This window comes from Mustela nigripes, chromosome 1, assembly GCF_022355385.1.
Source record: "Mustela nigripes isolate SB6536 chromosome 1, MUSNIG.SB6536, whole genome shotgun sequence".
Taxonomy (NCBI): domain Eukaryota; kingdom Metazoa; phylum Chordata; class Mammalia; order Carnivora; family Mustelidae; genus Mustela; species Mustela nigripes.
This window is the reverse complement of record NC_081557.1, coordinates 243,405,820-243,433,128: the sequence shown is the minus strand read 5'-3', so window position 1 is coordinate 243,433,128 and position 27,309 is coordinate 243,405,820. Positions and strand designations below refer to the sequence as shown.

The 27,309-nt window shown below is 44.9% G+C and overlaps 1 protein-coding gene across 1 annotated transcript; it reads left to right on the top strand.

Moving 5' to 3' along the window:
- The first annotated feature begins 8,224 nt into the window (after positions 1 to 8,224).
- On the top strand, positions 8,225 to 22,445 carry OCIAD2 (OCIA domain containing 2). The gene is made up of 7 exons (XM_059396213.1): positions 8,225 to 8,427; positions 10,141 to 10,268; positions 14,574 to 14,670; positions 16,003 to 16,056; positions 19,561 to 19,608; positions 20,574 to 20,691; positions 22,263 to 22,445. The coding sequence occupies exons 2-7, from the start codon at positions 10,203 to 10,205 to the stop codon at positions 22,342 to 22,344; spliced, it is 465 nt and encodes a 154-aa protein (XP_059252196.1). The 5' UTR covers positions 8,225 to 8,427; positions 10,141 to 10,202; the 3' UTR covers positions 22,345 to 22,445.
- Positions 22,446 to 27,309: the final 4,864 nt, after the last annotated feature.

The window sequence follows — 27,309 nt, the reverse complement described above, 5'->3', positions numbered from 1 at the left end:
TTTAGCAATTACTTTGTGCCAGGGACTGTTTTAATGGGCTTATATATATCTAACTCATTTAACTTCACAATTTACTCTATGCAGTAAGTTTACTAATATCAAATCTAATTTACAATTGGGGAAACGGAGACATAATGAGAAGTGCCTTGGCCAAGATCACAGTCATTAAATGGCAAAACATGCTCCAGATTCCTTGTACTTTCCCTTCCCAGGTAGAGAAACTGTTTTAATGTGTTACCTCTTATTGGTACACACGTATACAGGCCCATATGAACTGACCCCTTATCCGAGTACTTCAGAAAGCAGACCTTCAAGTTAATTGGTCAAGTAATAAAGATCTAATGTGAAATCTTCCACATCAGTTCAATTCTTCCAGATTTCATCCTTTTACACTCATATTACTATTTTTTTTTAAATTTTCTTTTATAAACATATAATATATTTTTATCCCCAGGGGTACAGGTCTGTGAATCACCAGGTTTACACACTTCACAGCACCCTCTAGTTCCATCCACGTTGTTGCAAATGGCAAGATTTCATTTCTTTTGATGGCTGCATTACACTCATATTACTGTTTTTTAAAGATTGATTTGTTTTTCTGAGAGGAGGAAGTGGGGGAGGGGCAGAGGAAAAGAGAAACTAAGAAACCTATCTAACACAGGGCTCCATCTCCTGACCCTGAGATCGTGACCTGAGCCGAAACTAAAAGTCGGACACTTAACAGAGGGCACCATCCAGGCATCCACACTCATATTTTTTATGTTGATGTATTTTACTTGAAAAAAAAAAAGGGTTTTTTTAAAGGAATTTACTTTAAATTGCAGATATCATGATGTTTCACCCCTAAATACTTCAGTATGCAACTCAAAGAAATGAGCACATCCTACAAAACCAAAAGAAATACTCATCATGCTTAACATACCACAATACTAATCATCTTAATGAGTTTTAATATCATTTATGACCCAGGCCATATCCCAATTTCCATAACTGTTGCCCCAATAAATTTCATCATGGTTCATCATGGTTCAAAACTGTTCACATTGGGCTCTAATCCAGGACCACATGTCCCCTTGGCGCTTGGGTCCCTCAATTTCTTTTCCTCTGTAACAACCTCTGTCTTTGTGATTGACAATTTGCTGAGAGTTTAGGATGGTGGACCCATAGAATGTTTCACCTTTGAGATTTGCCTGAAGGCTCTGTCATAGTGTTTAGTTTGTTCCTACTTTTTCCATTTACTATCTGCATGTTAGATACTCTTCTGATACTTAGAAGGGCAAAAAAATTTATCAAGTCCGCAGACATAACAGCCTAGAAAGAAGTTTCTGAAGACTGAGGAGGGGAATGAGCAGAAACAAATGCTAAAGAAACATTTGGGGTTTCTTTCTAGACTTGGTTCATTTGGGTGATACGTGGATAAATGACCACAAGTAATTGAGAGTAGAAAAAAGAACAGCCTCAACAACTTTCGTTCAGAGAAAGGACGAGACACTGTGGGCACAAGGCAACTTTGTGACGTGGACGCCAACAGGCCAAGTAGGATTTGGGGTTTTTGCCTAACAGGCTTTATCATGTTAGGTGGGGTTTGGTGATACAAGTTCTGATTGGGGACTCCAATCTTTCCAGAGTCAAAGTGCCAAAGAGCCAGGCTGAGTTGCTTAGGCAACCGATAATGTGAGACGTGATGAGTCATAAATTCAGCTTGTTGTTAACTTGCAGTCATGAAAGTCTTTTGAAGCTTTGTTCCAAGACAACTCATTTGAATGCACTTTAAATGCTCAGGAAATGGCCCTGAAAAACATTTATTCAAGGCAGGTAAACAAAAGCTGTTTCTATGGTATTATTAAAATAGACTGGACACATTTCCAGATCCTTCCCGCCTCCATCTACTCACCAAATAGTCTATCCGCCCGCTTTTTCCAGGACCATGGACATGTCGCAGGGGTTCACCGGGGTTCACCGGGGTTCAGAAACAAGCCAGGATTCTTTGTGTCTCAGATAAAGTTATATTTGTTCTGAGCCCCCATTCACTCAGGAAATTCAAGTTTGTGAATTGTAGGAAAGTGGGGAGGAGGTAACTCTTCTCCCTAGGGTCAGGAGAAAGACCGTCCCTGCCTTCAGGGATCTTTATATCTTATAATAGAGGCAAAGAAAGAGGTTATTAAAATACAGCAACAGGACGGAGCCCTGCACTAGAAGCTAGGAAGGGTTTTTCTGAAGGAAGTGGTTCTGAACGCTGAAATGACACTTCCTACCTATGTACCAGACACAGTTCCAAGCAAGTATTTTGTAGCTATCGATATGCAGTGAGGCTAAGCTCGGAGCCCAGGCAGTCTGGCTCCAAAATCCACACCCTAAATCCTTAGACTCTACAGAGAGACCTGCAGGGTCTGTGTGGGCTTGCCACAGCAAAGTGTAGGTGCCTGGGGGTGGGGTAAGGTGTGCAGGCACCCTGGGAGGCATCAGGAACAGGCAAGCTAGAGCTCCGCTCCCCGACACGACCCAGCTGAGGCTCCAGCAGCTCTCCCAGGGTACTGACCAGGGAAGGGGACTCCCAGGATACTGACCCTTGTTTCCCTAATGCTGTGGAAAGTGATCAGGCGAGGGCGGCTGACTCTGGTAATGAAAGGATTCTAGAAAATTCCTCGCAAAAGTAAATCTTTGCTGACAACGCCAGATGTTGGCAAAGTATAAGACAACAGGAACTCTCATTCATTGCTGGTGGGAATGCAAAATGGTACAGTCACTCTGCACACAGTTTGGACAAAGCTAAACATACTCTTTAAAAAAAAAAGTGGGGGGGCACCTGGGTAGCTCCGTGGGTTAAAGCCTCTGCCTTTGGATCAGGTCATGATCTCAGGGTCCTGGGATTGATCCCCGAGCGGGGAGCCTGCCCCCACCCCCCAGCCTACCTCTCTGCCTACTTGTGATCTCTGTCAAATAAATAAATAATTTTTTTTTAATAAATTTTTTTTTTAAAGATTTTATTTATGGGGCACCTGGGTGGTTCAGGTCATGATCCCAGGGTCCTGGGACCGAGCCCCACCTAGGGCTCTCTGCTCAGCAGAGAGACTTCTCCTTCTGCCTCTGCCCCACTCCACTGCTCATGCACGCTCTCTCTCTCTCAAATAAATAAATGAAATCTTTAATAGATATACCTTCTTAAAAAAGATTTTATTTATTTATTTGAGAGCCAGGATGAGAGAGAGCACAAACAGGGAGCAAAGGCAGAGGGAGAAGGAGAAGCAAGCAGGGAGCCCTTCGCGGGTCTCAATCCCAGATCTCTGGGATCATGACCTGAGCCAAGGAAGACACTTAACCGACTGAGCCACCCAGGTGCCCCAGAGCTAACCATACTCTCACCACATGACCCATCAGTCATGCTCCATGGTATTTCCCCAAAGGAGCTGAAAACTTCATGTGTACACAAAACCTGCCCATAGATGTTTCTAGCAGCTTTATTCCTACTTGCTAAACCTCGGAAGCAACCCAGAGGTCCTTCAGTAGGTGAGTGGTTAAATAAACTGGGGCACGAGCAGACCATGGAATATTATACGGGGCTAAAAAGGGAATGAGTGATCAAGTCATGAAAAAGCAGAGAGGAAACAAACGTGTCTTACTGAGTGAAAGAAACCAATCTGCAAAGGCCACATGCTGAATGGTTTCAGCTGTTGACATTCTAGAAGCAGTAAAAAGGTCCGTGGTGGCCAGGGGTCAGGGGGAGAGAGGGCCGCGTGGGCAGCCCACAGGGGAGTTTTAGGATAGCAAAACTACTCTGAATTATATTGTAATGGTGGAGACATGTCATTATATATTTCTCCAAACCCATGGAGTGTACAACCCAGGGATGAACTGTAAAGTGAACTATGGACTCTGGGTGATCACGACCCACAGTCATTAGTTATAAAAAATGCACCATTCTGATGAGGGATGTTGATAATGGGGAAAGGTGTGCGTGAGTCGGGGGCAAAGGAGATGCGGAAACATCTCTACCTTCTACTCAACTTTGCTATGAATCTAAAACTGCTCGAAAAAAGAAAGCCTTTTTTTTTTTAAGATTTTATTTATTTATTTGACAGACAGAGATCATACGCAGGCAGAGAGGCAGCAGAGAGAGAGGAGGAAGCAGGCTTCCCGCTGAGCAGAGAGTCTGATGTGGGGCTGGATCCCAGGACCCTGAGATCATGACCTGAGCCGAAGGCAGCAGCTTAACCCACTGAGCCACCCAGGCGCCCCCTATTTTTTTTTTTTTAAATAAGTCTTACCCAACCTTCTGTCAATTAGATTTTGATGCCCACACCTCTCTTCTAGAACAGCGTGATGCCCTGCCAAGAGATAATCCCTGCTCGGATTTGTTGTACCTTCCACGGTAAAATCTGATTGCTTTTCTCCTCCCCTGACTCCAGAGAGGTGGGAGGCCGCCCTAGGGAGAGGCTTGGGGCAGAGCAGGACACAAAGATGACAATGCGCTGTTGGAATGAGATCAGAATCTCCGCTGTAAGGTACCACTGGCCTCCCTTTGACCACATATTCTCTCCGCTCTACTGGGAGCATCCTGGGTTTTTGCACTCAAAGGGCTTTGTGCGTCATGGGCTATGGAAAGCAGTTCTGGAATATTAAAACGCTACACTGACTTCCAAGATGTCAATTACCGGCCTTCTGTGAGTGAAGCTAAGGCTGTCTCAAGGCAGACCGGGGACACCCAGCCAAATCAACATGCTCTCATCTTCATATTCATCTTCAGATTCATCAGATGTTCTCTGTTTGGGCCGAATTACGATCTTTGGGGACTGCTTTTTCTCTTGCTGAGTCTGGCAGTCTCAGCCTCAAATCCAGAGGAAGCTAAAGCCGCCAGGGCTCTGGGTCGATGGCCCAAAGTCTCCAGCCGAGAGCCTGGCACTAAGCCTTGCCCGACAGTAGCGTCCGCTCGTAAAGGAGAGCAGAGCCCGCGGTCAATCCTCGTGTGACACCTCCTTTCAACCCGACTGCTCTGCTTTTGTGTGACTTGACGTTATTTATTCCTCAGAGAGGGAATGAATGACTCACAAGATCTTGTGATTCACAGAGCCTCTCGCAGAACTAGGCAGATGGCAAGTGGAGAGCCGGGACAAGAGAAAGATGACAGGAGGGTGAGGGCCGCTCTGGTCCCTCTGAAGTCATCAGAGATGTCTCCCACCCCCCCCCGCCCGAGCCCCCGCCCCCCACCCCCCCCCCCCCCGCCCCCCCCCCCCCCCGCCCATTTCCCCCCCACACTACCCCTGCCCACCGAAAGCCTGCTTTCCAGTCAACAGCATGGAACTATGTACAATGCTTTCCCCTTCCCCCCCTACTCTGCTTGCCTGTGTCCCTCACCCTCCCTTCTGTGAGCTTCACTCACAGAATCTCTTTCTGTACCTTCATCTTGTCCTGTTACCTGTTCATGTGTCTCTTCTGCCCAGTGAGGCTATTGATGACATATGTAATGCAGAGGTTAAGGGCATGAGTCTGGGGCCAAGCCACTAAGGTCTGAGTCCTGGCTGTGCCAATTCTCAGCTATGACCTTGGCCACATTGGTTACCTTCTCTGGACACATACATGCATGATACGTACATATGCTCACACACATATGCAAGTACCCATTGCAGAGCACACTGAGAGCCCAGCAAGTGGGAAAGTAACCTTGAATCTGGAAGGGCTGCCAGGAGGAGGTGACCCCCAGGTCCAGTCTTTAGGAACAAGTGAGAAAGGGGAAGCAGAGAAAGGCTGAAATGCTGGCACAGGCAAAAGCAAAAGCATGAGAAGAGAGAACATCGGTCATTCCGTAGGGCCCCAGGGGAGTGTGGGGGTGGCACAGATAGATGTGTTAGAGACTTAGACAGGAGCTGAATCATACAGGCCCTGCTAATGAATGTGGATATTGCCTAAGGCCAGTGCAGGGAAATGGAAAGAGTTCAAGTTGGAGCCTGCTGTGAACATTTTGGCACTTTCTAGAACACCACATTTTTCATAGCATTAGCCAGCGATAATCTCTGTGGTCATAAGCCTGAAGCCCCATAGGGTGCTGAAGAAAGGCCTGGAAAAGGACTCTGTTTAGTGTCACAGTCTTCTAGGGCCAAAAATATTTTATTGTACTCTAATTCTTTGGGAAACGATAAATTCTTTCTGGGAAGGATCTATGTCTTTTTTTTTTTTTTTTTAAATCGCTAAAAACATCTAGAACAACATGTAGGTATACCAGATTTGTCCAACAAATAGTGAAGGGAAATTCATACAATCCCTACACATTATATATTGGTAATCTTGGTTATTTGAGGCAATTAACTGACCATTCTGTTGGAAAGTACAATCGAGGATTGGGACATGGACTTGATTTTAACGAGATGTTAAAGGAAAAATGTCCCCCTAGGGTATTTGTGGGACGGTAGACTTCTGCGTAATGGGGACGCTGTTCATGTTTTTCAATAAAACCAGTTAGAAAGCTTTTCCTTTGGTACCACAAAATGGCAGAGGTTAAACTTCTGACTTGTGGTAACACAAGGTAAAACTAGCAATAGAATGATATCCCCTTTCACTTGGAAAAGGAAAAGGGGGTGAAAAGAAACTGGCAAATTGCAAAAGGTAATGCAGTCTGGGGGATCTACTAGGGAACACTGAGCCTCCAAAACCACAGTATCTTGACACACAGCCTTTGGATCCGGGTTCATTCATCCATCCATTCATTCCACTACTATTTCGGAGCCCCTCCCTTATCTGGCATGCTAGGTATACAACAACGAACAAAACAGGTATCATCTCCTTCTGTAGCTCAAGAACATTACACGGAGGCAGAGCAAACAGGCTTTGAAAAAAATAAGTATATAAGAACAACCCATGATACACTGCGTGGAAGAAAATAGGGACTCCTGCTATGAACGAGAAGGGGAACCTACTTTGGGCTGGATGGGGGTCAAGGCAGGCTTCCTGAGGAAGGGTCAGAGAGGGATGAGTAGGAAAAAGCCAGGACAGGACTGATGGGGAGACGACTTCAGGCAGGGGGAGGCTCCATGCCAGACCTTAGGGGGACAGAGCTGAGAGAACTTGAGGAACAGAAGGGAAGAATAGAAAGGAGGCAGGAGTGGGTGGTGGAGGGGCTGGCGAGAGGGTGAGCACCATGGAGGCGCTGAAGCCAGAGGCATAGAGACCAGTTGGGATAGTAGGAAACAGTGAGAAATGCTGGAGCCTTCTACTTGGTTTACAACCTGTCTTCCAACTCAACATACTCCCTAAACCCCGGTGCCCTGATCCCAGGGGAGAATCTCAACTAAGGTCAGGGTGAGCGATACAGATGACAAAGGTACTCAGCAGCTTCCCTTGTCAGACGTTGGGAGTGGTAGGAAGCCCGCACACGTGGACAGAGAACAACAGAAAGAGAAGGCTTGGGAACCAAGCCGACCTGGCTTTTACTCCAGGCTCCCGCTGTGGCCTTGCACCACTCGATCTATAAAATGAGGGTAATGGTCCTCATCCTAAAGGTCGTAAAAGGGATTGCATGGGGATGGGTGAAATGGTTGAAAGTGGGCAAATAGTACAGACTTCAGTTATAAAATAAATCACAGGCACTTAGTGTACAGCAATGGTGATGATAGTTAATAATATTGCATTGCACATTTGAAAGTTGCTGAGCGAGGGAAGCCTAAGAAACATGCAACTCTTGATCTCGGGGTGGTGACTTCAAGCCCTACCTTGGGTGTAGAGATCACTTAATTAAATAAGTAAGTAAGTAAATAAATAAATAAATAAAAGCTCTTTAAAAAGTTGCTAGATCTTAAAAGTCTTCATCTTCAGGGGAAAAATTTTGGGGGAGGGTATTACTGTATAGTGAGGGATGTTACCTAGAGTTATTGTGGTGATCGTTTCACAATGTATACAAATATCTCAGCATTGTGTTATACATCTAAAATTAATACAATGATATACATCAATTATACCTCCATAAAAAAACAAACAAGAAAGGCTTGCCTATAAGTGGAAGTAAACACTTGACCAAGGGGCAGCGTTCGGTAGATGGTTGTTGCCCGGTTCTTTCGGATGAAAGGAGATAACGCGAACCCCACCGAGAAGGCAGAACCTGCTAGGTGTCGGGACTCCGAGTGAGGCGGGAGTCCCCGAGAGCCGGATCTCAGCCTGAGCAGCTGCGGGGGGGGCGCTGATGTCACCCCCAGAGAAAGGAACCGCAGCGGGGGTGGGGTGCGCTCGCAGAGGGGCGGAGCCAGAGGAGGAAGACGCGGCCCGGGCAGCTGCGCAGGAGGCGAGGACCGGGCGGCGGGGAGAGAGGAGCGGGTTGCCGGCGGCCGCGGGGCGCGGGAGGCGGGAGCAGTCCGGCTGCGGCGGCGGTCGCGGGAGCAGGCGGGCTCCGCGGGGCTCGGCGGGCGCCCGGGCGCGGCTGGCTCCGGATCCCTACCTGCGCAGGTGAGCCCGCCCCGGGTGACAGCTGGAGGCACGGCGAGGAGCTGGGGGCGGCGGGGGGGTTTAGAGGGGACAGCTCCTCTGCCGCTTTCCTGCGGGGGTCCTCAGGGGCGGGGGGCATCCAGAATCGTCCCTGTCAATCCCTTCTGGCCTGGCTCGAGCTCTGGCCCAGGTCCGGCAAACGTGGGGGGGGGGGGGGGCTCCAGGTCGTGCAGGCGGCCTGAGGCTGGAGATGAGGCGACGCCTGAGGACTGATGGCCGGCTTCCCTCCCCCGCCACCGGGAAGGGCCGCGCGACCCCCTCCGCTGTCCCTCTGAGCACGCGCCGGTCCTCGCGTCCTGCCGCAGGCCTCCCACCCCCTGCCCTGGTGTCGGCGTTCCTGCCGCCCCAACCACTGAAATAGTGGAGGGACCCCAGACCCGACCAAGGCATGGTGGAGGGAGCTGCACCCGGATGGCAAGACCCTCCCAGGAGGCTTGCTCAGATGTGGACCGGGGATTCGGTGGGTGCGAGGGGGCCTGACCACCAGAGCTGAGACCTGGTACCTTTGCTCCCTGGTTTGAGGCAGCCGCCTAATGCCAAGATGATCTAATTTGGCTTTAGGTCAGCAAAAACTTCCTGAAGCTCGTCAAGAAATAGGGTCGATCTAGTAAAGTTGCCCTTTACTGCTCATCGTGGCCATTGTTGGTAGAGGTGGGGTTGGGAGGGTTCATGATCCACCTGGAAACATACCCGATATTGCTAAATCACTTTTCTGAGCCATGTGGTACCGATAATTCGTTCTCTCCTTTGGGAACCCGCCCCACGCCTTATCAACTATTCCTTCTCAGTCATTTCCTTAGCCTGTTTTGTTTCCTTTTTTCTTCTCTTGTTGGTATTCCCTTAGCCTCGTCGTTCACATTTTCCAAGACTCTTTATAGACAACTTTATTCGTTTCTTGCTTTACCTCTCATCTTTATGGCAGCTGCTCCCAAATTCCTGTGCCCTGCGTATCCCTATTCTGTAACTCCAGAACCAAATTATCAAATATTCTCATTCCTACTGGCTAATCCCAGTGTATGCCCCCACAAGCACCAAATCCCACATTTCCAAACTCAAATTCAAGACCTTCCTCAAGGTCTTGGTTCGGGTCCCCTCAGTTCTTCGGCTGGACCTTCCAAACTGGTTTTCCTGACTCCGAGTCCATCCATCCCTTGAAAACTCAACAGTCTTAGTCTTTGGTGTCTTCAGAACTAACCCGAGAGAATAGAACTTTCTTCCTCTCCTTTCTTAGTACCCTTTATACCCGTAAAGGAGCCCTTTGCATGTTGGAGAGCTGCTGACTTGTCTGTCTTCCCCTTTAGACCAGGAGCTCCTTCAACACCAATTTTTGTCTTCCCCTAGCCTGGCACATAGTAGACACTCAATAAATATTTCTTATAGTTAGTGACCTTGTAATGAATTGAAACCTTTTGTAGTAAAACTTTTAAGTAGTAAAACTGTGCATGGTGTGTCATTTCACTCCAACCTAAATCCTAATTGTCCCCCTAGTGAGTTAATTTGTGTGTGTGTTGGTGGGGAAGGAGCATTACAACATGAGTCTGCAGGTGGTTGGAGACTAAGAGTAATGACAAAATGAAAGTAAGTTTTCCAAATTGCTGAGCTGATGCTAAGGGTGTTTTTAAGGTTGATCTCAAATTCAGCCGTAGTGACTGGATGGTGACCTTCTTTCCTTAGACATCGAGTCAACGAGTAAGCTGAGCACATTCAACTAGAAGAGAATCAAAGAGAGAGTCATCATGGCTTCAGTGTCTACTCACGGAAACCAAGATAAAGGCCACCATTTGCCACCACCAAGCAAGCAGGTATATTTTTAATTCAGAAGTCTGCCAACTGAAGAGGACCATCACCTAGGACTTTCCTTAAACCTCATCCTTGAGCAGTCGGTCTTACTGTGTTCAATCTGGCACTTTGCTGGATGGGTTCAGAGACAATGGGATGGGACAGGAAAGTTTTGTTTTGTTTTGTTTTGTTTTTTTAGCTTTCTTGAAAAGGAGCCTTTTAAAATTTTATTTATAAAATCCTTTCTTTTCTCTTTCCTGTTGAGAATCCAGCCTACCTAACTCTTATGCAGGCTGTCAGTGACTGAAGAATTTGCCTTTGGCAGAGCAGCTCTCTTAATTGAATCTAACAGAATGATACATCATGCTTGTTTTTACATTTTGTTGCCCAGGCTAGCCATACGAAGTATATATGCTGCTGACAGGTGTTCCTTAACTACTCAAGTAGCATTCAGCTTGAGAACCGTGGCTTTAACAGGGGCACAGTCTTGCAAAGGGTGAAGAATGCATATTGTATGTTTCGGGGACACATACATGAAGCAAAAAGAAAGTATTTTGGTGGGTAAATGGAGTTCATGTTCTCTAGCATCAACTTTTCCAGCTAAAAATGAAACCATGAAGGAGGGGATGTTTAAGGAGCGAAGTTTAGAAGAGGCAAACAGACAAATGGTATCAAGTCACAAGGAAAATGTAGACACCCAAGTTGCCTCTGTGAAATAGAGAGCCATGAAACATGTATGACTATACAAGAAAGGATCACCAGAGCTCCTCTGGGGAGACAGTGCAGAAGCATCAGTCTTGACAGCAGAACTCATAGCGGCTGTAGTGGTCAGGGTTCCTGACCCCAGATGTGGAGATATATGGTGTGTTTGAGGCAGACGAGGAAGGGAAGTGTTCCCTACCTTTGCCGCAGCCACTGGCAGAACCAAGAAGAGATATTGACACAGGGATAAGGAGTGCTTGCTGAGCAACTAAGGTAAGTGGAGAGGGGGAACAGCTCCTCTCACCGCCATGACTCACCCTGACCGCTATCATCTGGCCGCTGTGCTGTGGGGAGTTGTAAAGAAAGAAAATGGAGGTCTACCTACTTGAGCTATTTGTAGAACTCTGAAGGCACAGATGCCACAGGGTCCTTCACCTTATCATCATGCATATAAAGTGCTTGGCACAGTGCATGGCCCATGGGAAAGTGCTCAAGAAATGGTGACCATCATCCTCATTGACATCTACTACAAAGAGTCCAAAAAGGAACATTGGCAAAATCAGCAAGGGAAGACTCAGAAGCCAAAGAGCTGCACTTCAAGAAAAACACTGAATATCCAAGCAGTAAATGGCAGAGGTCCTACATAAATAATTCACAAACAAGGAAATACAAGTGTGACTTGTACAGCAAGGGAAAAATTAAATAGAATTTGTTTAAAAAATGAATGAACCACCCAGAGATGGATAAAATTATTTTCAAATCACATATCTGATAAAGGTCTAGTATTCACAATATACAAAGAGCTCTGACAACTCAACAACAAAAAGACAGCCCAATTTTTTAAAAAAAATGGACAAAGGACTTAAATCAGTATTTCTCCAAGGAAAATATGTGAATGGCCAACAAGCAAATGAATAGATGATCAATGTCATTGGTCATTAGGGAAATGCAAATCAAAACCACAATGAAATACCATTTCACAATCACTAGCATGACCATAATTCAAAACAGAAACAATTTTGTTTATTTACCTTAAATTAACTAAATAAGTTATATTTTAAAAAATTTAATGTGCTAATTTGGAAAGGAACAGAAACAAAAGAGAAAACGAGAAGTGTTGACAAGAATGTGGAAAGACTAGATCTCTCATACTCTGTTGGTGGGATTGTACAACGGTGCAGCTGCTGTGGAAAACAATCTGGCAGTTCCTCAACAAATTAATCATAGAATTACCGTACGGCCCAGCAGAATTGAGAACAGATGTTCAAACAAAACTCACACATCCACGTTCAGAGCAGCTCTACTCACAACAGCCAAAAGATAGAAATGACCCAAATACCCATCAGTAGGTGGCTGGATAAACAAAATGTGGTATATCCATACAATGGAATATTCTAGAGCCACAAAAAGGAAATGAATTACTGACACGTGCTCCAGCATGGATGAACCATGAAAACATCATGCAAAGGGAGAGAAGACAGCCATGAAAGGAAACATAGTGTATGATGGCACTTACGTATCCATAGAGACTAAAAACAAATTCATGATTGCCAGGCACCTAAGGGTTGGGGGGAAGCAGGGAATGAGGAGAGGCTCTTTAATGAGTATACAGTTTCCTTTTGGGATGACAAGAAACTTATGGAACTAGACTGGGGTCGTGGCTGTACAGCATTGTGGGTGTCCTTAGTGCGTGGATTGTGTACTTTAAAATGACAAATACTAGGTTTTGTGTCTTTTACCACAATGAAAAAGTATGGAGCCTCTGTATAACCCAAGATGACAACCGAGGTTTGCTGAGGGATTGCTTCAACATGCGAGGAGAAGGGCATTGGGGCTGAAAAATATGTAGATTCTCAAACACATTAGTTATCAGAGAAATGCAGGTAAGAATAAAATAACTGCGTTGTACTTAGACTATCAACATTTAGAAAAGTGGAGAATGCCAGATGTTCCAAAGTCTGTTCTTTACTCTAACCTGCTTCGAATCCAGCTTAACTAGCTCTCAGGTAAGCTCTGCAGACACAGAGGAACATTCAGGAATTGTTGGTATGAGTCGATACTGATGCAGTCATCGGGGAGAGAACTCCAGTAAGACTCTGCAATTGGGAATACACGTGTCCTCTATTTTTACTTCTAGGTATCTCTCTACAGATGTTCTCACAGGAGACCATAAGGAGACATGCTGGAGAATTCGTCAGCAGTTAGAACAGTAACAGCGACGAGAACAGTTAGAACAGTGACCTAACAGCAGTTAGATCTTAAGCGCATCGAGCTGAGTTGAAAACATTTTTTGAGTAATATTAAATATATAAAACAATGCCATTGGCATGAAAGAGATGTCCGTACCCGCAACAATGACCATTGTACAACAATGCATATCAACAAATGAGCCCCATTAAACCCCAGAATGGCAGTGATGGGCAGGGGAGAAAAGGAACGGAGAAGGTAGGCAAGCACGAGTGAATAATACATGAGCGCAAAAGGGGGAGGGTCTTAAATGGTGGGAGTTAGTCCAGATTGTAGCGTATTGATAGGATAAAAAGAATACTATGGATCTAGTAAAAAATGATCATGTCAACCACGTCAGTATTTCCACCAGAAATTATGTGCAGACCACTCACAAACGTGTAAAAGAACCTGTTAAGACAGAAAGTAGAGGGGCACCTGGGTGGCTCAGTGGGTTAAGCCTCTGCCTTCAGCTCAGGTCATGATCTCAGGGTCCTGGGATCAAGCCCTGCATTGGGCTCTCTGCTCAGCATGAAGCCTGCTTCATCCTCTCTCTCTCTCTCTGCCTGCCTCTCCGCCTACTTGTGATCTGTCTGTCAAATAAATAAATAAAATCTTAAAAAAAAAAAAAAAAAGACAGAAAATAGATTAGTCAGGGCACCCGGGTGGTCAGTCCTTAAGCGTCTGCCTTCTGTTCCTGGGATGGAGCCCCTCATGGCATCGGGCTCCCTGCTCTGTGGGAAGCCTGCTTCTCCCTCTCCCACTCCCCCTGCTTGTGCTCCCTCTCTTGCTGTGTCTCTCTCTGTCAAATAAATAAATAAAATCTTTAAAAAAGAAAGAAAGAGTAGACAAATAAAAAGCAGTCTGTTGAGGAGTTCATGGCCTTAAAATGCCAACAGAAGTAGAAATAGGTGAATCGGAATGCCCGATCTATAAATAACTATGCAGTCCCCTGCTCTTAGAGGGATCCCGGATACATAAACATCGTGCCCGAGGGGACATCTCTTCTTCACCCAGGAGGCAATACTGAGTTGGGTCCTAAGGATGCCGGGCAGGCAAGGGGGGCGAGAAGCCTTGCAGGGAGAGTGAGCCGCGTGGACAGAGAACTGGAGGTTGGAAAGAAACTCGGGTCTCGGCGGTCATTCATTCTGACCAGATATCCATTCCGTGCTTGAGTCAGTGAATCACTCTGCTTCTCCCGCTAGGATTCTTTCCTTGCCTAAACCCGTCCAGCGTTCAGGGTTGGAAGGTACTGGCTGAGACCGGTCATGACTGCTGGCAGCCACACAGCACACACTCTGGGTGACCCGAGTCCAGAGTCCTCCCTGCGCTCCTCTAGGGAAAACTGCACAGGCTTTGCTCATGATTCCGGTCAACTCACCACACAACTTTCCTTACAGAGTCTGTTGTTTTGTCCGAAATCAAAACTGCACATCCACAGGGGAGAGATTTCGAAGATTATCCGAGAATGTCAAGAAGAAAGCTTCTGGAAGAGAGGTAATTGCTCCCCTCTTAATCTTCGTTAACATGGTATTTGCCACAATAAACGAACCTCGGTGTCCCATTAGAACCATGGTAATGACTCACTTTTGAGCAGGGACTTTGTAGGTCCTCCTGCCAGGCCTGCCTTATGTAAGACGAGGGTGTGAATTCACACTGTGTATTCAAGTCTCTTCCAATTTAAAAAATTCATGATTTGCCATTTGAAAATGTCATGATGGAGCCTATAGATCTAATCCCAGTGTTTTGCAGCATTGGGATAATGTATACTTTGAAATATGCATCTTGATTTCTAAGATTAGCCAAGTTCAGTGTCAAAGGATCGGAAAGAAACACTTTAGAACTTGATATTCATAATACATTGTTATGATTATTGACTGTGCTCCTAGAAATGCATGGGGTGGGTGTGTGTGTGGGTGGGTGTGTGGGTGTGTTTTATAGCCAATGAATCAGTAACTTAAGTGAGCACTAGAAGATTAACATTTCAGTATGACCCATTCATCTACCATCAGGTAGATAGGAATGGAGAAATCGGTAGCTCTTCGATTTTTCTGTATTGCTAGGAAGAGCTAGATGTTTATCTGCGCTCTCTGCTCTTAGAAGAAGTGTTGCATTTTGATAGAACTAGAAACTGCCTTTGCCAGACTAACTTGCCTGTCTCAAAAATCATAGCTCAACATCACCCATGTTTAACACGGTACGATCATCTTGTCATCTTCAGAAAATAGACCTCCCCAAATTGGGCAGCAAAGTATCACTCAAGACAAAAAGCTAGGAAGGGTCCTAGGTGGGGTATGACGGCGTTTATAGGGTTTTTTAAATTTTACATGGGATTAAAAATTTCCAAAGCCACAGCTTAAAGCAAACTCCCCAGTTCAACAGCTAAGCAGGCACACACGCTGGGATGCCTTTGTTCTAGGTCATGCTCCGAATCTGGTGCAGGGGGGGGGGGGGGGGGTGCTCTAAAAGCAGATAGGCAGGGAGGGAGTAGCATGGGGTTAGGTTTTATCCCCTTCTTGCTGGGCTTCAGGTTGAAGGACTGGGGCAGATCTCAAGAAAATTCTGCCTGCGGCATTTAATAAATATTTGTTGAAGAAGTGAAATAACAAATGACTGAAAACTCGTTGCCCAGTGTATTACATGGAACACTGGGTGTGGTACATAAACAATGCATTCTGGTACACTGAAAAGAAATTTAAAAACAAAAACAAAAAGAACTCGTTGCCCAGGTAGATAGGAGAAAAAAAATCCCAGACTAATTTCCTATGACTTCTGGATCGGGTGCCAAGCTTGGAAATAGCGATAACGAAAGACATTTTTCTTTTACAGCTTTGCCTTTCTCTCTTGTGAGCATGCTTGCCACCCAAGGACTAGTCCACCAAGGTAAGATTCTAGATCTATTGAACAACTAAACTTAAGAAAGCCCAGTTTTCACTGGCCCTCCTGGCAGCTTCTTGGCACTTGGCCTTTGTTTTTTGGTGAGGGATTTATTTAGGCCGGTCTTTGCTAATTTTCAGACTAAGTCCCCCCCTCTTCAGGCTGAGTGTCTATAGTAGGTTACATGGCAAAGGGAAATTAAGGTTGCAAGTGGACTGAAAGGGTGTTCATCAGCTGACCTTAAAATAGAGAGATCATTCTGGATTATCTGGATGGGCCCGGTGTAATCAAAAGGGTCATGAAAAATGCAGGAGTGGATCAGAAGGCAGAGCAGAGGGATGGCAGCTCTGGCTGTGAAGACAGAGGCGGGGCCCGTGAGCCGGCGGACGTGGCTGCCTCTAGAAGCTGGAAAGGCAAGAAACCCTGGAGCCTCGGAGAAGAAGGCAGCTCTGCCGATACCTTGATGTTAGCCCAGGACCATGGTCTGAATTCACATGGTGAACTCTTTAACACCCCATGCAGTGGTATTGGGGGATGGGGTCTTTAGCAGGGAGATAGAGCCCTCAGGAAGGGGCTTAGTGGCCTTGGAAAAGAGATCCCACAGAGCTCCTAGCTCCTGCCATCCCCTGATGACACAGCAAGAAGTCTGCAACCCCAAAAGTGGACCCTCACCCAACCATGCTGGCACCTGACCTTGGACTTCAGCTTCCAGAACTGAGAAATGAGTTTCCGTTGTTTATAACCCCTCCTCCCAGGGAGGGGAGGCAACAAGAAGACACTCCTGCCATATTTTGGTATGGCCACCCCCATGGACCAAGTCACCTAGGGAGACTCGTTTTGAGCTTCTGACCTCCAGTACTGTAAAGGAACAAATTTGTGTTGCTTTGAACCACTAAGTTTGTGGTAACATGTCAGAGCCCAGGAAACCAATGCTGTGCCTTTCTGTGCGCGGGAGTCCCTGTGTTTCGCTCAGGCTCTGCTACGGTTAGACAGAGTATCTCCTTCAGCAGCGGGTTCCAGAAAAGGAGATATGTGGCACAGAACTCCACCAGCGTGCTGGCACCCTGTCCAATCTGAACAACAGACCCAGAAACTAGGAGCGCCCAGCATCTCCCCAGAGAGCCTCTCCCTGACTCTTAGAGTTTTCCACATTTCCCATCTAACGCTCTTCTTTCTTCTTATTTCCATCTAACGAGAGCACCTTTAGGCCCTGCTTGGGCCCCAGACAACAAGAAGGCACTTGACTTTGTTGAAGCTGTACTGAACACTATACTGAACACTGCTGATCACCAGGACTTTAAAAAGAGTATTGTACCCAGCAAACAACGTGAGAGAAAATGTTCTGGTTCTTTCTGGGGTCTCAAAGACCATATAGGTCATACGTCTAGGAGAATCCCATCTCACTCAGTGTTACTCTTGTCTTTGAAGTTGATTTATTAAATATGATTTCATTTTTTAAAGATTTATTATTTATTTTAGAGAAAGAGATCACAAGTGGGGAGATAGGGAGAGGGAGAGACATCCTCAAGCAGACTCCCCACTGAGCATTGAGCCTGACATGGAGCTGGATTCCAGGACCTTAAGATCATGATCTGAGCCAAAACCAAGAGTTGGCCACCCAACTGACCAAGCCATCCAGGCACCCCTGATTTCACTTTTATAACTTGAAGATAGCCTTTTTATAGAAATGTGTTCATCAATCGGTAGCATGCATTTGTCAGACCATTTCTTTTCTTTTTTTTTAAGATTTTATTTATTTATTTATTTATTTATTTATTTGAGAGAGAGAGAGAGAGAGAGGGAGAGTAGGCAGAGAGGCAGGCAGAGAGAGAGGGGGAAGCAGGCTCCCTGCTGAGCAGATATCCTGATGTGGGGCTCAATCCCAGGACCCTGCGATCATGACCTGAGCAGAAGGCAGAGGCTTAAACCACTGAGCCACCCAGTCAGCCACCCTGTCAGACCATTTCTAACAACAAAAAAATATGGCCACCATATCTATAGGGATTATGTTTTATTGACACTAAATTGCTTAAAATCTACAGTCTCCCACATGTGTGCAAATATACTTTTCCAGGTTTGGGTATTAGTTTTCTGTGGCTGCTGTAATAAATTACCACAAGCATAGTGGCCTAAAGCAATACAAATTTTTTAATCTCAAGTTTCGGAGGTTGGAAATCTAAAACAAGTCTCGGTGGGCAGAAATCAAAGTGCCAGCAATGCTAGCTTCCTTGGGATTCGGGGGAGGTTGGTCTGGGCCTTCCGTTCCCTTTCCAGCTTCTGGAGACCACCCACAATCCCTGGCTCATGGCCCCTTCCTCTGTCTGCAAAGCCAGCAACACTGAGGCAAATTCTTGTCATTCTGCCGTCTCTCTGGTTTGTCTCTGAATCCCTCTTCCACATTCAGGATGATTATATCTTGATTACATCGGGTCCACCCAAATGATCCAGGATAATCTTCCTATTTTAAAGTTATCTGGGGACACCTGGGTGGCTCAGTCAGTTGGGCGTCTGCCTTCAGCTTGGGTCATGATCCCAGAGTCCTGGGATCAAGTCCTGATCAGCGGGGAGCCTGCTTCTCCCTCTGCCTGCTGCTCCTTCTGCTTGTGCTCTCTCTCTCTCTGACAAATAAATAAAATATTAAAAAAAATAAATAAAAATGAAATGATCTAATTAGCAGCCTTAACTCCATTTTCTTCATAGTTTTCAGGGATTGGGATGTGGACATGTTTAGGAGACCATAACTCTGCCTACCACAGATTTTAATGTTTTCATGTAAAAATTATGATCGACAGGCTATGAATCTCTAAACTGAAACTTTGTGTTCAGTTACTTAAAAGGAGGAGGAGGCGATGCCTAATTGCTTGGAACTATGTTGTTAGTTCTGCCTTTGTCTGGATAGCTTTTTTTTTTTTTTTTTAAAGATTTTATTTTTTAGGAATTTCCACACCCCGCATGGGGCTCAAACTTAAAACCCCGGGATCAAGAGTTGCATGCTCCACGGACTGTGCCAACCTGGAGCCATGCCTTGATATCTCTATTTATTTATTAAAATTTTACTTATTTAGAGAGAGACCACGTGACTGTGAGAGAGCACGAGTGGGGGAGGGGCAGTGGGTGATGGAGAGAATCCCAAGCTGACTCTGCTGACCAGGGGGCCTGACATGGGCCTTGATCTCACGACCCTGAGCTCATGACCTGAACAGAAACCAAAAGGTGGACTGCAGCCAGCCGAGCCACCCAGATGCCCCCCTGCTCGCCCCCTCACCTTGGTATCTTTAAATCACTCTTGAATTTTCTGTTTCATATTCTTTTTCTACACATTTTGGCAATCTGCCAAAAAAGGTGGTTTGAGAGTTAAATTCCATCAAGGACTGACTTTTAACTCTTTAAAAACCTTCTCTTTAGATTGAGAATCTACGCATATTTTAAACATTGAAGTTTTCTTTATACTTTATAAATCTGAGTAAGTTATAAAATGAAATAATAATGTATTTCTGTATTGTTCCTTAGGTTATTTAGCATCTAACCCAAAATTTGGATCATTGCCCAAAGTTGCACGTAAGTTATAGAAGTTAAAAAAAAACAAATTCTTTTTTTTTTTTTTAAGGATGTTTATAGCAACTGGATATATGGATTTTCAGGCCAATGAAATTGCGTGTGTTGACACTCTGAAAAATCGGTCTCCATGTTTTTGTCTCTTTGCATTTCTTAGTTCCTGCAGCACTTTCTGGTATAAGGCTGGGCAGTAGGGACCCCACCTTCGACAGGCCTCTTTAAAGCCTGGACCAAAGAGAGACCAACAACAGAGCCTCTGAATGATAGAGCCATTAAGGTTTTGAATTTTCTTCTTTTGGCCAGCTTTTTCAAAATATCTTGTATGATGGACCTAGCCAATGAATACTTTTCAAAAAGCAGGGACTTTCTAATACTACATTAACCACAAACGTGGGGGCTTGTCTTATTCCACTCATTATACATAGACCTGTTAGGTAAAAAGAGGATGCAGTCCAGTGTGTGGGCTGAAACCCCATTCCCAGCAAGAAGAGCAGGTTGAGGGTTTCTCCTAGGGAGGTTCCCTCTGCCTTGTGACCGCTCCTCCTGGCTGGCAAGATGGGTCATGGCTCCCCCTTCTCTAACCCATTGAGAGAGTTAAGGGGATTTCCTGCCAAGGAGTTTGGAAGCTACCTATAGCCACAACCCAAACCCCTCCCCTTCCTTCTGTGGTGGCCTCAGACATTCATTCGCCCACTGGGCCTCCCTCTGGCTGCCAGTCTCTGAGACAGCACCTTCTCTCCCTCTATCCCGGCCCTTCTACGACCAGCTCAAAACTGAGGAGATCAGAAAGTCTCCATTTCCCAATCCTGCTCTTTAATAGGGAGATTCACTGGCAGAGATTTTGTTTGTTGATTTATCGTGGTACTTTTCACGTAAAAATTACTACGGTTCACGTAGAAAGTTCTAGAAGATCATTAATGGAGGAGATTCTGAACTTTTCAATGATCTGTCCTAACCTGCTTTTACAGTTGCAGGTGTCTTGGGATTTGCCCTTGGAAAGGCGTCATACATACGAGTATGCCAGAGTAAATTCCATTCCTTTGAAGACCAGCTACGTGGGGCTGGTTTTGGTCCAGGGCATAACAGGTTTGTAACTTTTTAAAAAAATGTTATTCAGTTCTTATTTTTAATCCCAGTACAGTTAACATACAGTGTTCTGTTAGTTCTGGGTGTGCAATCTAGTGATGGTCGGTGCTCATCATGACAAGAGTCCTCTTCCTCCCCATCCCCTGTTTCGCCCATCCCCCACCGCCTCCCCTCTGGTGACCATCTGTTTGTTCTCTAGAGCTGAGAGTGTTTCTTGGTTTGTCTCTCTCTCTCTCTCTTTTTCCTTTTGTTCATTTGTTTTGTTTCTTAAATTCCACATATGGGTGAAACCCTATGGCCTTTTTCTCTGACTGACTTGCTTTGCTCAGCATAATACGCTCTCACTCCATCCATGTTGTTGCAACAGGTTTGTGATCTTTTTGATTGAGGGATTGTAAAGAAAGGACTTACAACAAGTTCAACGAAGGCCTTTTCACCACTTATAATAGTAAACAATTATCTAAGTATCCATATATTAGGGAAAAAAAACCTCTTTAACTCTCCAGTTTTGAGTTGTTGCTATTCAATTTCAATAATAATTATTTATTACTCAACTTACTCAAATAATTACCTATTTCATTTGCTCAACATTTCATGAGCACCTACTGCATTCAAGGCGATGTGTAGTGGAAAGAATGCCATCATCAGCAGACATGGCATCTACCATCACAGGGCCACACACAACGGGAACAGGTTGCTCTGCTGCAGGACTTCTCAGAACCCTTTTAGGTTAATGTGTATCATGATTCCTATTCAGAGGTGTGAGCTCCATTAAGGACACATAAGGTGTCCTTAAGTCCAGAGCCCTGGACTTAACGACATTCCCTCTGCATTTCGAGTACCTGTTCGAAACCAGTTCTACCACTTACAAAGCTGGCTAACCTTGGACGAGTTTCTCACACTCTCTCATCTTCACTTTTCTCCTCTATAGAAAATGGTGATCAGAACTGTTTTCATGACATATTGTAAGGAATAGAAATGATTATTTAGGACGTAAGTGCTCAGTGTATAATAGCTATTTAGAAATACCTATATATTTAGAGCTATATATATATAGCTATATAGAGAGAGAATATTTATAGGACTAGTGGTGGGGACACATTTCTCCAAAGACCCTCACTTGTTACAGTGGATTCTATTCTAGAGGCAACATGAAAACAATGGGCATGAAGATCATTATTGGCCCTTTCAGGGGGATGAAATTCTGGGAGTCTCTCACCAAGAAACAGCTCCTGTTTTTCATTTAAAAAAATAAGACTTGTGAACTTTAATGTAGATGATGTCTCTTAGGGGATATCTGGGTGGCTCAGTTGGTTAAGCCTCGGACTCTCGATTTCGGCTCAGATCATGATCTCAGGATCGTGGGATCAAGTCCCGCACTGGGCTCATGCACTGCATGGAGTCTGCTTGAGATTCTTTCCCTCCCTCTCCCTCTGCCCTTTCCCCACTGCTCGAGCTCTCTCTGTCTCAAAAGAAAAGAAAGACAAAAAGAAAAGTCTCTCAGCAATGTTGTCTTAAGACTAGACCTTGCAGTGTCAAACCACAAACTTCTGTTTTTGCCTCCATTCTAGGCACTGCCTGCTCACCTGTGAGGAATGCAAAATTAAGCATGGATTACATGAGAAGGGAAGTTCGCAGCCTTCCGCTTCCTAAACTTCTATCTATGGCTTTTGATGTTTCTCAAACCTCTGAATTTGTACACATTTAAAATTTCCAGTGTACTTTAAAATAATATACGTAGAGTGGAACAGAAACATTGTGATTTCTCGCACTCTTTTGAAATGCTTTCTGGGGAAGATTCCCAGTTGACTCGAGCAGTATGTGTTTGTCTGTTTAAGAACATGTCCCGAGCACTCACACACGGAACAAGGAATTATGTGGCATTCCGTAACTTACAGCTAAGTTAAAAGATCTGAGAGTCTTCTCTCATCCATTCCTTCACTCCGCATTTGTTCAGGGTTTTAAGATCTCTGATAGAGGATGAGAATGAGTGTTGAGGAACTTGGGAAGTCATGCCCCACCCAAAACCAATGTCTACAGAGGTAGAAACAAAGGGCATGGAGGAGTGTGTCTTGCAGACTTGGGAAGTGCTTTCTAAAATGGAGGGACCAAAATTTTTAATTTAGTAAAAAAATATCTCCCTTGAAAGAGTCATAATCTGAATTTGCTGTCCTTTCCGTGATCCAGGTCACTTCAGGCCTGGTCAGTGGTGAAGTTTCGGAAAAGCTTTACGTTACTTTACGTTACGTTACTTACTTTACGTTACGAAAAATCTTTAGGTCACTTGTTTAGCTAACGGGGTCATGCTCACGGTCAACACTGGAGAACTACGTTCTGTATACTGCTCGTGGCTTGTATATAAATACATACGACTTTCCAACCTGCCTCTCCTCTCCCAAGGAACAGTTTGTTTATGGCAATAATCACTGGAAGAATTAATTCATGGAATGGTAAACTTCAGAGCTTAGAAGCAGCCAGTCCAACCCCAGGAGGTGGATTCCTATCCTCCTACCAGATTTTTTGCATGAAAAAAACGACCAACCACCCAACCTCTTCCAATGGGGACCTTGTGTTTTATGGCAAGTTGTCTGAGCCCTACATAAAAATTTCCCTTGCATCTTTGCATTTTCTCGGGGAAATGCTTTATGTATGTGATCATTTATATATTGGGCGTGTGTGTGTGTGTGTACATGTTTGTATTTTACTTAATACATCTTAAAACCCATACCGTGGAGGGAAAAAGGGAAATCTCATCAGAAGCTAAGAATTGATATAAAATATTTTATTTTAAATATCAAAAATATTTGTGAGTTCTTATTTTTACATGAACTTAAGGGTCTGAAATGGAGTGATTTTGACTTCGTCTCCTGGCTATTACATAGCATGGTCTTTCAGTAGAGAAAGTGCTGTTTCTGTCCATCCGAGCACAGAGCCAACATCCTGGCTTCAAGGATGTACTTAAACTCCTGGTTTCCGACAACTAGCAATTTGACTCTTTGTTCTCTCAGTGACTGGCAACAATTCAGAATGAGACACATTTATTTCCTGCGTGCCAGAAACTGATTTCCCAGGGATCAGAACATCTTCACATCACTAAGCACAGCGAGTCGATGTTGAAATCAGTCTTGGGGTACTGGGGAAAAAACAAAAACAACGAATTATTGGTGAAAAGGCCCATTGTTTTCACAGCTGACATCTTCATCACTCTTCTGAATCCATTTGGATTTATGATTTGGGCTCTCTGCTTTTCGCAGGCAGGTAACTTACTCACTGAGACAGTTTATCACAGTGATCTTTCCTTTCACAGTGTGAAAGGAAATCAATAGAGAAAAAACTGGAAGGTCACTGAAGAAATCTCCAAATTTTTGCTGCATTCTCTATCGCTTATGTTAGGAAGCGCGTGTCTGAGGCAGAATGTCTGTTTCTTGTAGGAGGATGTGTCCAAGGAGTGGCATTTGTCTTTCAGCATTTAGAAGTTATCAGCACTCCTCAGCACCCTGGTCATTAGCTTGTGAAAGCAGCACTTTCATGATTTAAAAAAAAAAAAAAAAAAAAAAAAAAATATATATATATATATATATATATTTACACACACACACACACATACACACTGTATATAATACTTATATATTTTTTAAAATTCTCACTTAGCAAAGACATTCTCAGGGTCAACTGGGTGGCTCAGTCGGTTAGACATCTGCCTTCGGCTAAGGTCATGGTCTCAGTGTCCTGGGATCCAGCCCCACGTTGGACTCCCTGCTCAGCAGGGAGTCTGCTTCTCCCTCTCCCTCTGCCCCTCTGCCTGTTTCTCTGTCAAATAAGTAACATCTTTTTAAAAATTATATTCTCAAAAAAAATTATGTTCTCTTCCCTTGCTGTCAGAATAGATGACTTATCTATTTTCTGCTAATATTATGAAAGTAATAAGATTTATCTTGAGTGACTTGATTAATGAAAATGTCAGGTAGACAATTTTCTTGATATTCAAATAATGCAATCTGTTAACTGACAAAATTTCTCCACTTTATTTTTTAAGATTTTATTTGTTTGTCAGAGAGAGAGAGAGCACAAGCAGGGGGAGTGGCAGGCAGAGGGAGAAGCAGGCTCCCTGTTGAGCAAGGAACCCGGTAGGCAGGACTCGATCCCAGGACCCTGGTTGGGATCTGAACTGAACCTGAGCTGAACGCAGATGCTTAACCGACTGAGCCACCCAGGCATCCCAGATATTTTCCACCTTAGAACTCAACTGCAGAATTCGATTTCATTGACATTGAAAGTTTGCAGAGATTTCAGTGATTAACCCAGAGGCAGTAAAGCCCAGTCCCAGACAGAGAACAGAACTGGGTGAATCTGGGCGGGGGTGGGGGGCAATGCCAAACACTGGTATAGCATTCACTTCCCACACACACAAATATGTGGGCCCACTGTTGCCAAATCTTCCAGCTTTTGAGAACAAATAAGCCCAGGTTTTTATGTGAGACATCCTAGTTTTTGTGTGTTCATCCTTTCATATATTCAATGACTGTGCTCCCAGTCTGCGCCTACACACTCTCCTAGATCCTGGAAATGGAGGAGTGAACACCACCAACAAAGCTGTTCTTATCACGAGTTTGTGGCTTGAAATCCAGTCCAACCTCCAGCCAACAGCAGGAATCCCTTCTGTGGTCTGGGCAGGTGAGATTCTAGGAGCCATGTACCTACCTTCCCTGGGGAGCAGACGTGCCTCTTCCTCTTCCTCCTCCTTCCTTCTTTTTTCTGGTCCCACCCAGCCCTACAAAATAGGATTCTTCTTCTTTCACACAGAAGCCTTTAAATATTGGGGCCCATGTGCCTCTGAGTTCTCCAGCCATTGGAGTGGGTTTCCAGCCCTGTCTCATCTGGCCTGGGACACCTTTTGGTTTTGCTATCCTCTTGAAACCAAGACTGCAAACATGGATTGACCAGTTCAGGAGAGACCCAGATTATGGGGCTTTCCATTTCCGGCACTTGACCTGCTAGCAAGGGGCCATGCGTCACGCCCCACGCTCCTCTCGAGGCTCCACGGCATACTGACACTGGGTCAGCTACACATCTGCTCTGTGCCTCCATTTTCTCATCTGTAAAATGGAAACATTTTAGGCTCTCCTGACAGGTTGTCCATGAGGATTAAATGAGCTAATCCTTACAAAATGCTTACAACAGGGCATGGCTTGAGTAATCACTCAAGGGATGTTAGCTATTACTACCACTACTACTGCTGTCAATGGAGTCCAAAGATAGGTGATTGTGCCACACGCTTGGCCTGTGCTAAGCTTTCACGACCCCCCTTGAGGTCAAGTCATCCCATTTTATGCTACACGGCTGGTCGTTCTGAACTTGTGTAACCCATTACACTCTTAGCTCTTTTTAAATTTCACGATGATCTGTCCCTTTCAATTTAAAATTTGTGATTTAACAGGTGAGTTGTGTCCATCAATCCCTTTGGTTTCTTAATGTACGGCGTTCATAGTAAGTGCCCAAAGAATCTTTATCCACTGAACGTTTGAAGATTTGTTGTAAAATGCAAACCTGGAAGAGTGGTTAGGTTTATTAGAGCAATTCTCTCATCTTTAGATGCGGGTGGGGCAGGACCGAGGGTAGGAATGGGAAGGCGACCAGAGAAGGGAGGGAGAAGTTCATGATGGTGGAAAGAAATACCAAAAAGGCACCTCACTGAGTACCTCCAGAATTTTGAAAATTGGGGCTGCCACCCTAGGACTTTCGATTTGAAAGCCCAGAAACGGCTTCACTCATTAACTCGACAATTTTCAGGATCTACTATATGCAAGGTAACGAGCTAGGAGAAATAGGGGTATATTCGTACGTAAGACAGTCCCTGCGGTCAAAGGAGAGGAGACAAGATCTGTAAATCAACAGCTCTACTACAATGTGATGTCTGGTCTGGGTGAGGTAGATACAAACTAAAGGCCACTAGAATTCGGATCCTAAGTGGTTACTTTGCTGCCCTTACAGATCATTTTCCTGGCCCAATTCATACTCTTTATATCCACACCTCTTGACATGCAATTTTACATTTCCTTCCCTCTGTGAGCCGGGCAAATTACCTATCTTGACCTGGTTAGTCCACATGACTTGCCTTAGGCAAGCTGTGATGCAGAAATGATGGCGTGCAGGTTCCAAACCCAAGCCTAATGAATCTTGTGTTTCCGCTTGTGTCTCTACTGTGACCATGACACAGGCCCAACCCCTAGATGCGGAGCCAATAGCCTGCACACTGCCTGCACATACCAGCTCCACCACAGCCTGGGATCTAATCCCTGTAAGAAACCCCTTACTTTCTACCATTCAGTACAGCAAGGTCCTGAAACCTAATGGAGGGAGAGAACCCCTGGCTAGACCCCACTGGCTCTGGTTCCCTGATGTCAGCTACATCCAGCACCTGAATGACCGAAGAGACACACAGCCAAATCACTCAGCTGACTCCTTCCTTCCTCAGGACCCAGAGAAAACAGATAATAAACACCCGCTGTCTTAAGTCACTGGGTCTTGGGATTTACAACAGTTAACTGGAACGCTGTTTCTAGTAGAACTGCAATGAGTAAGTGGAATTTAGATGAGACCAGTGTCATTTTCCATTCA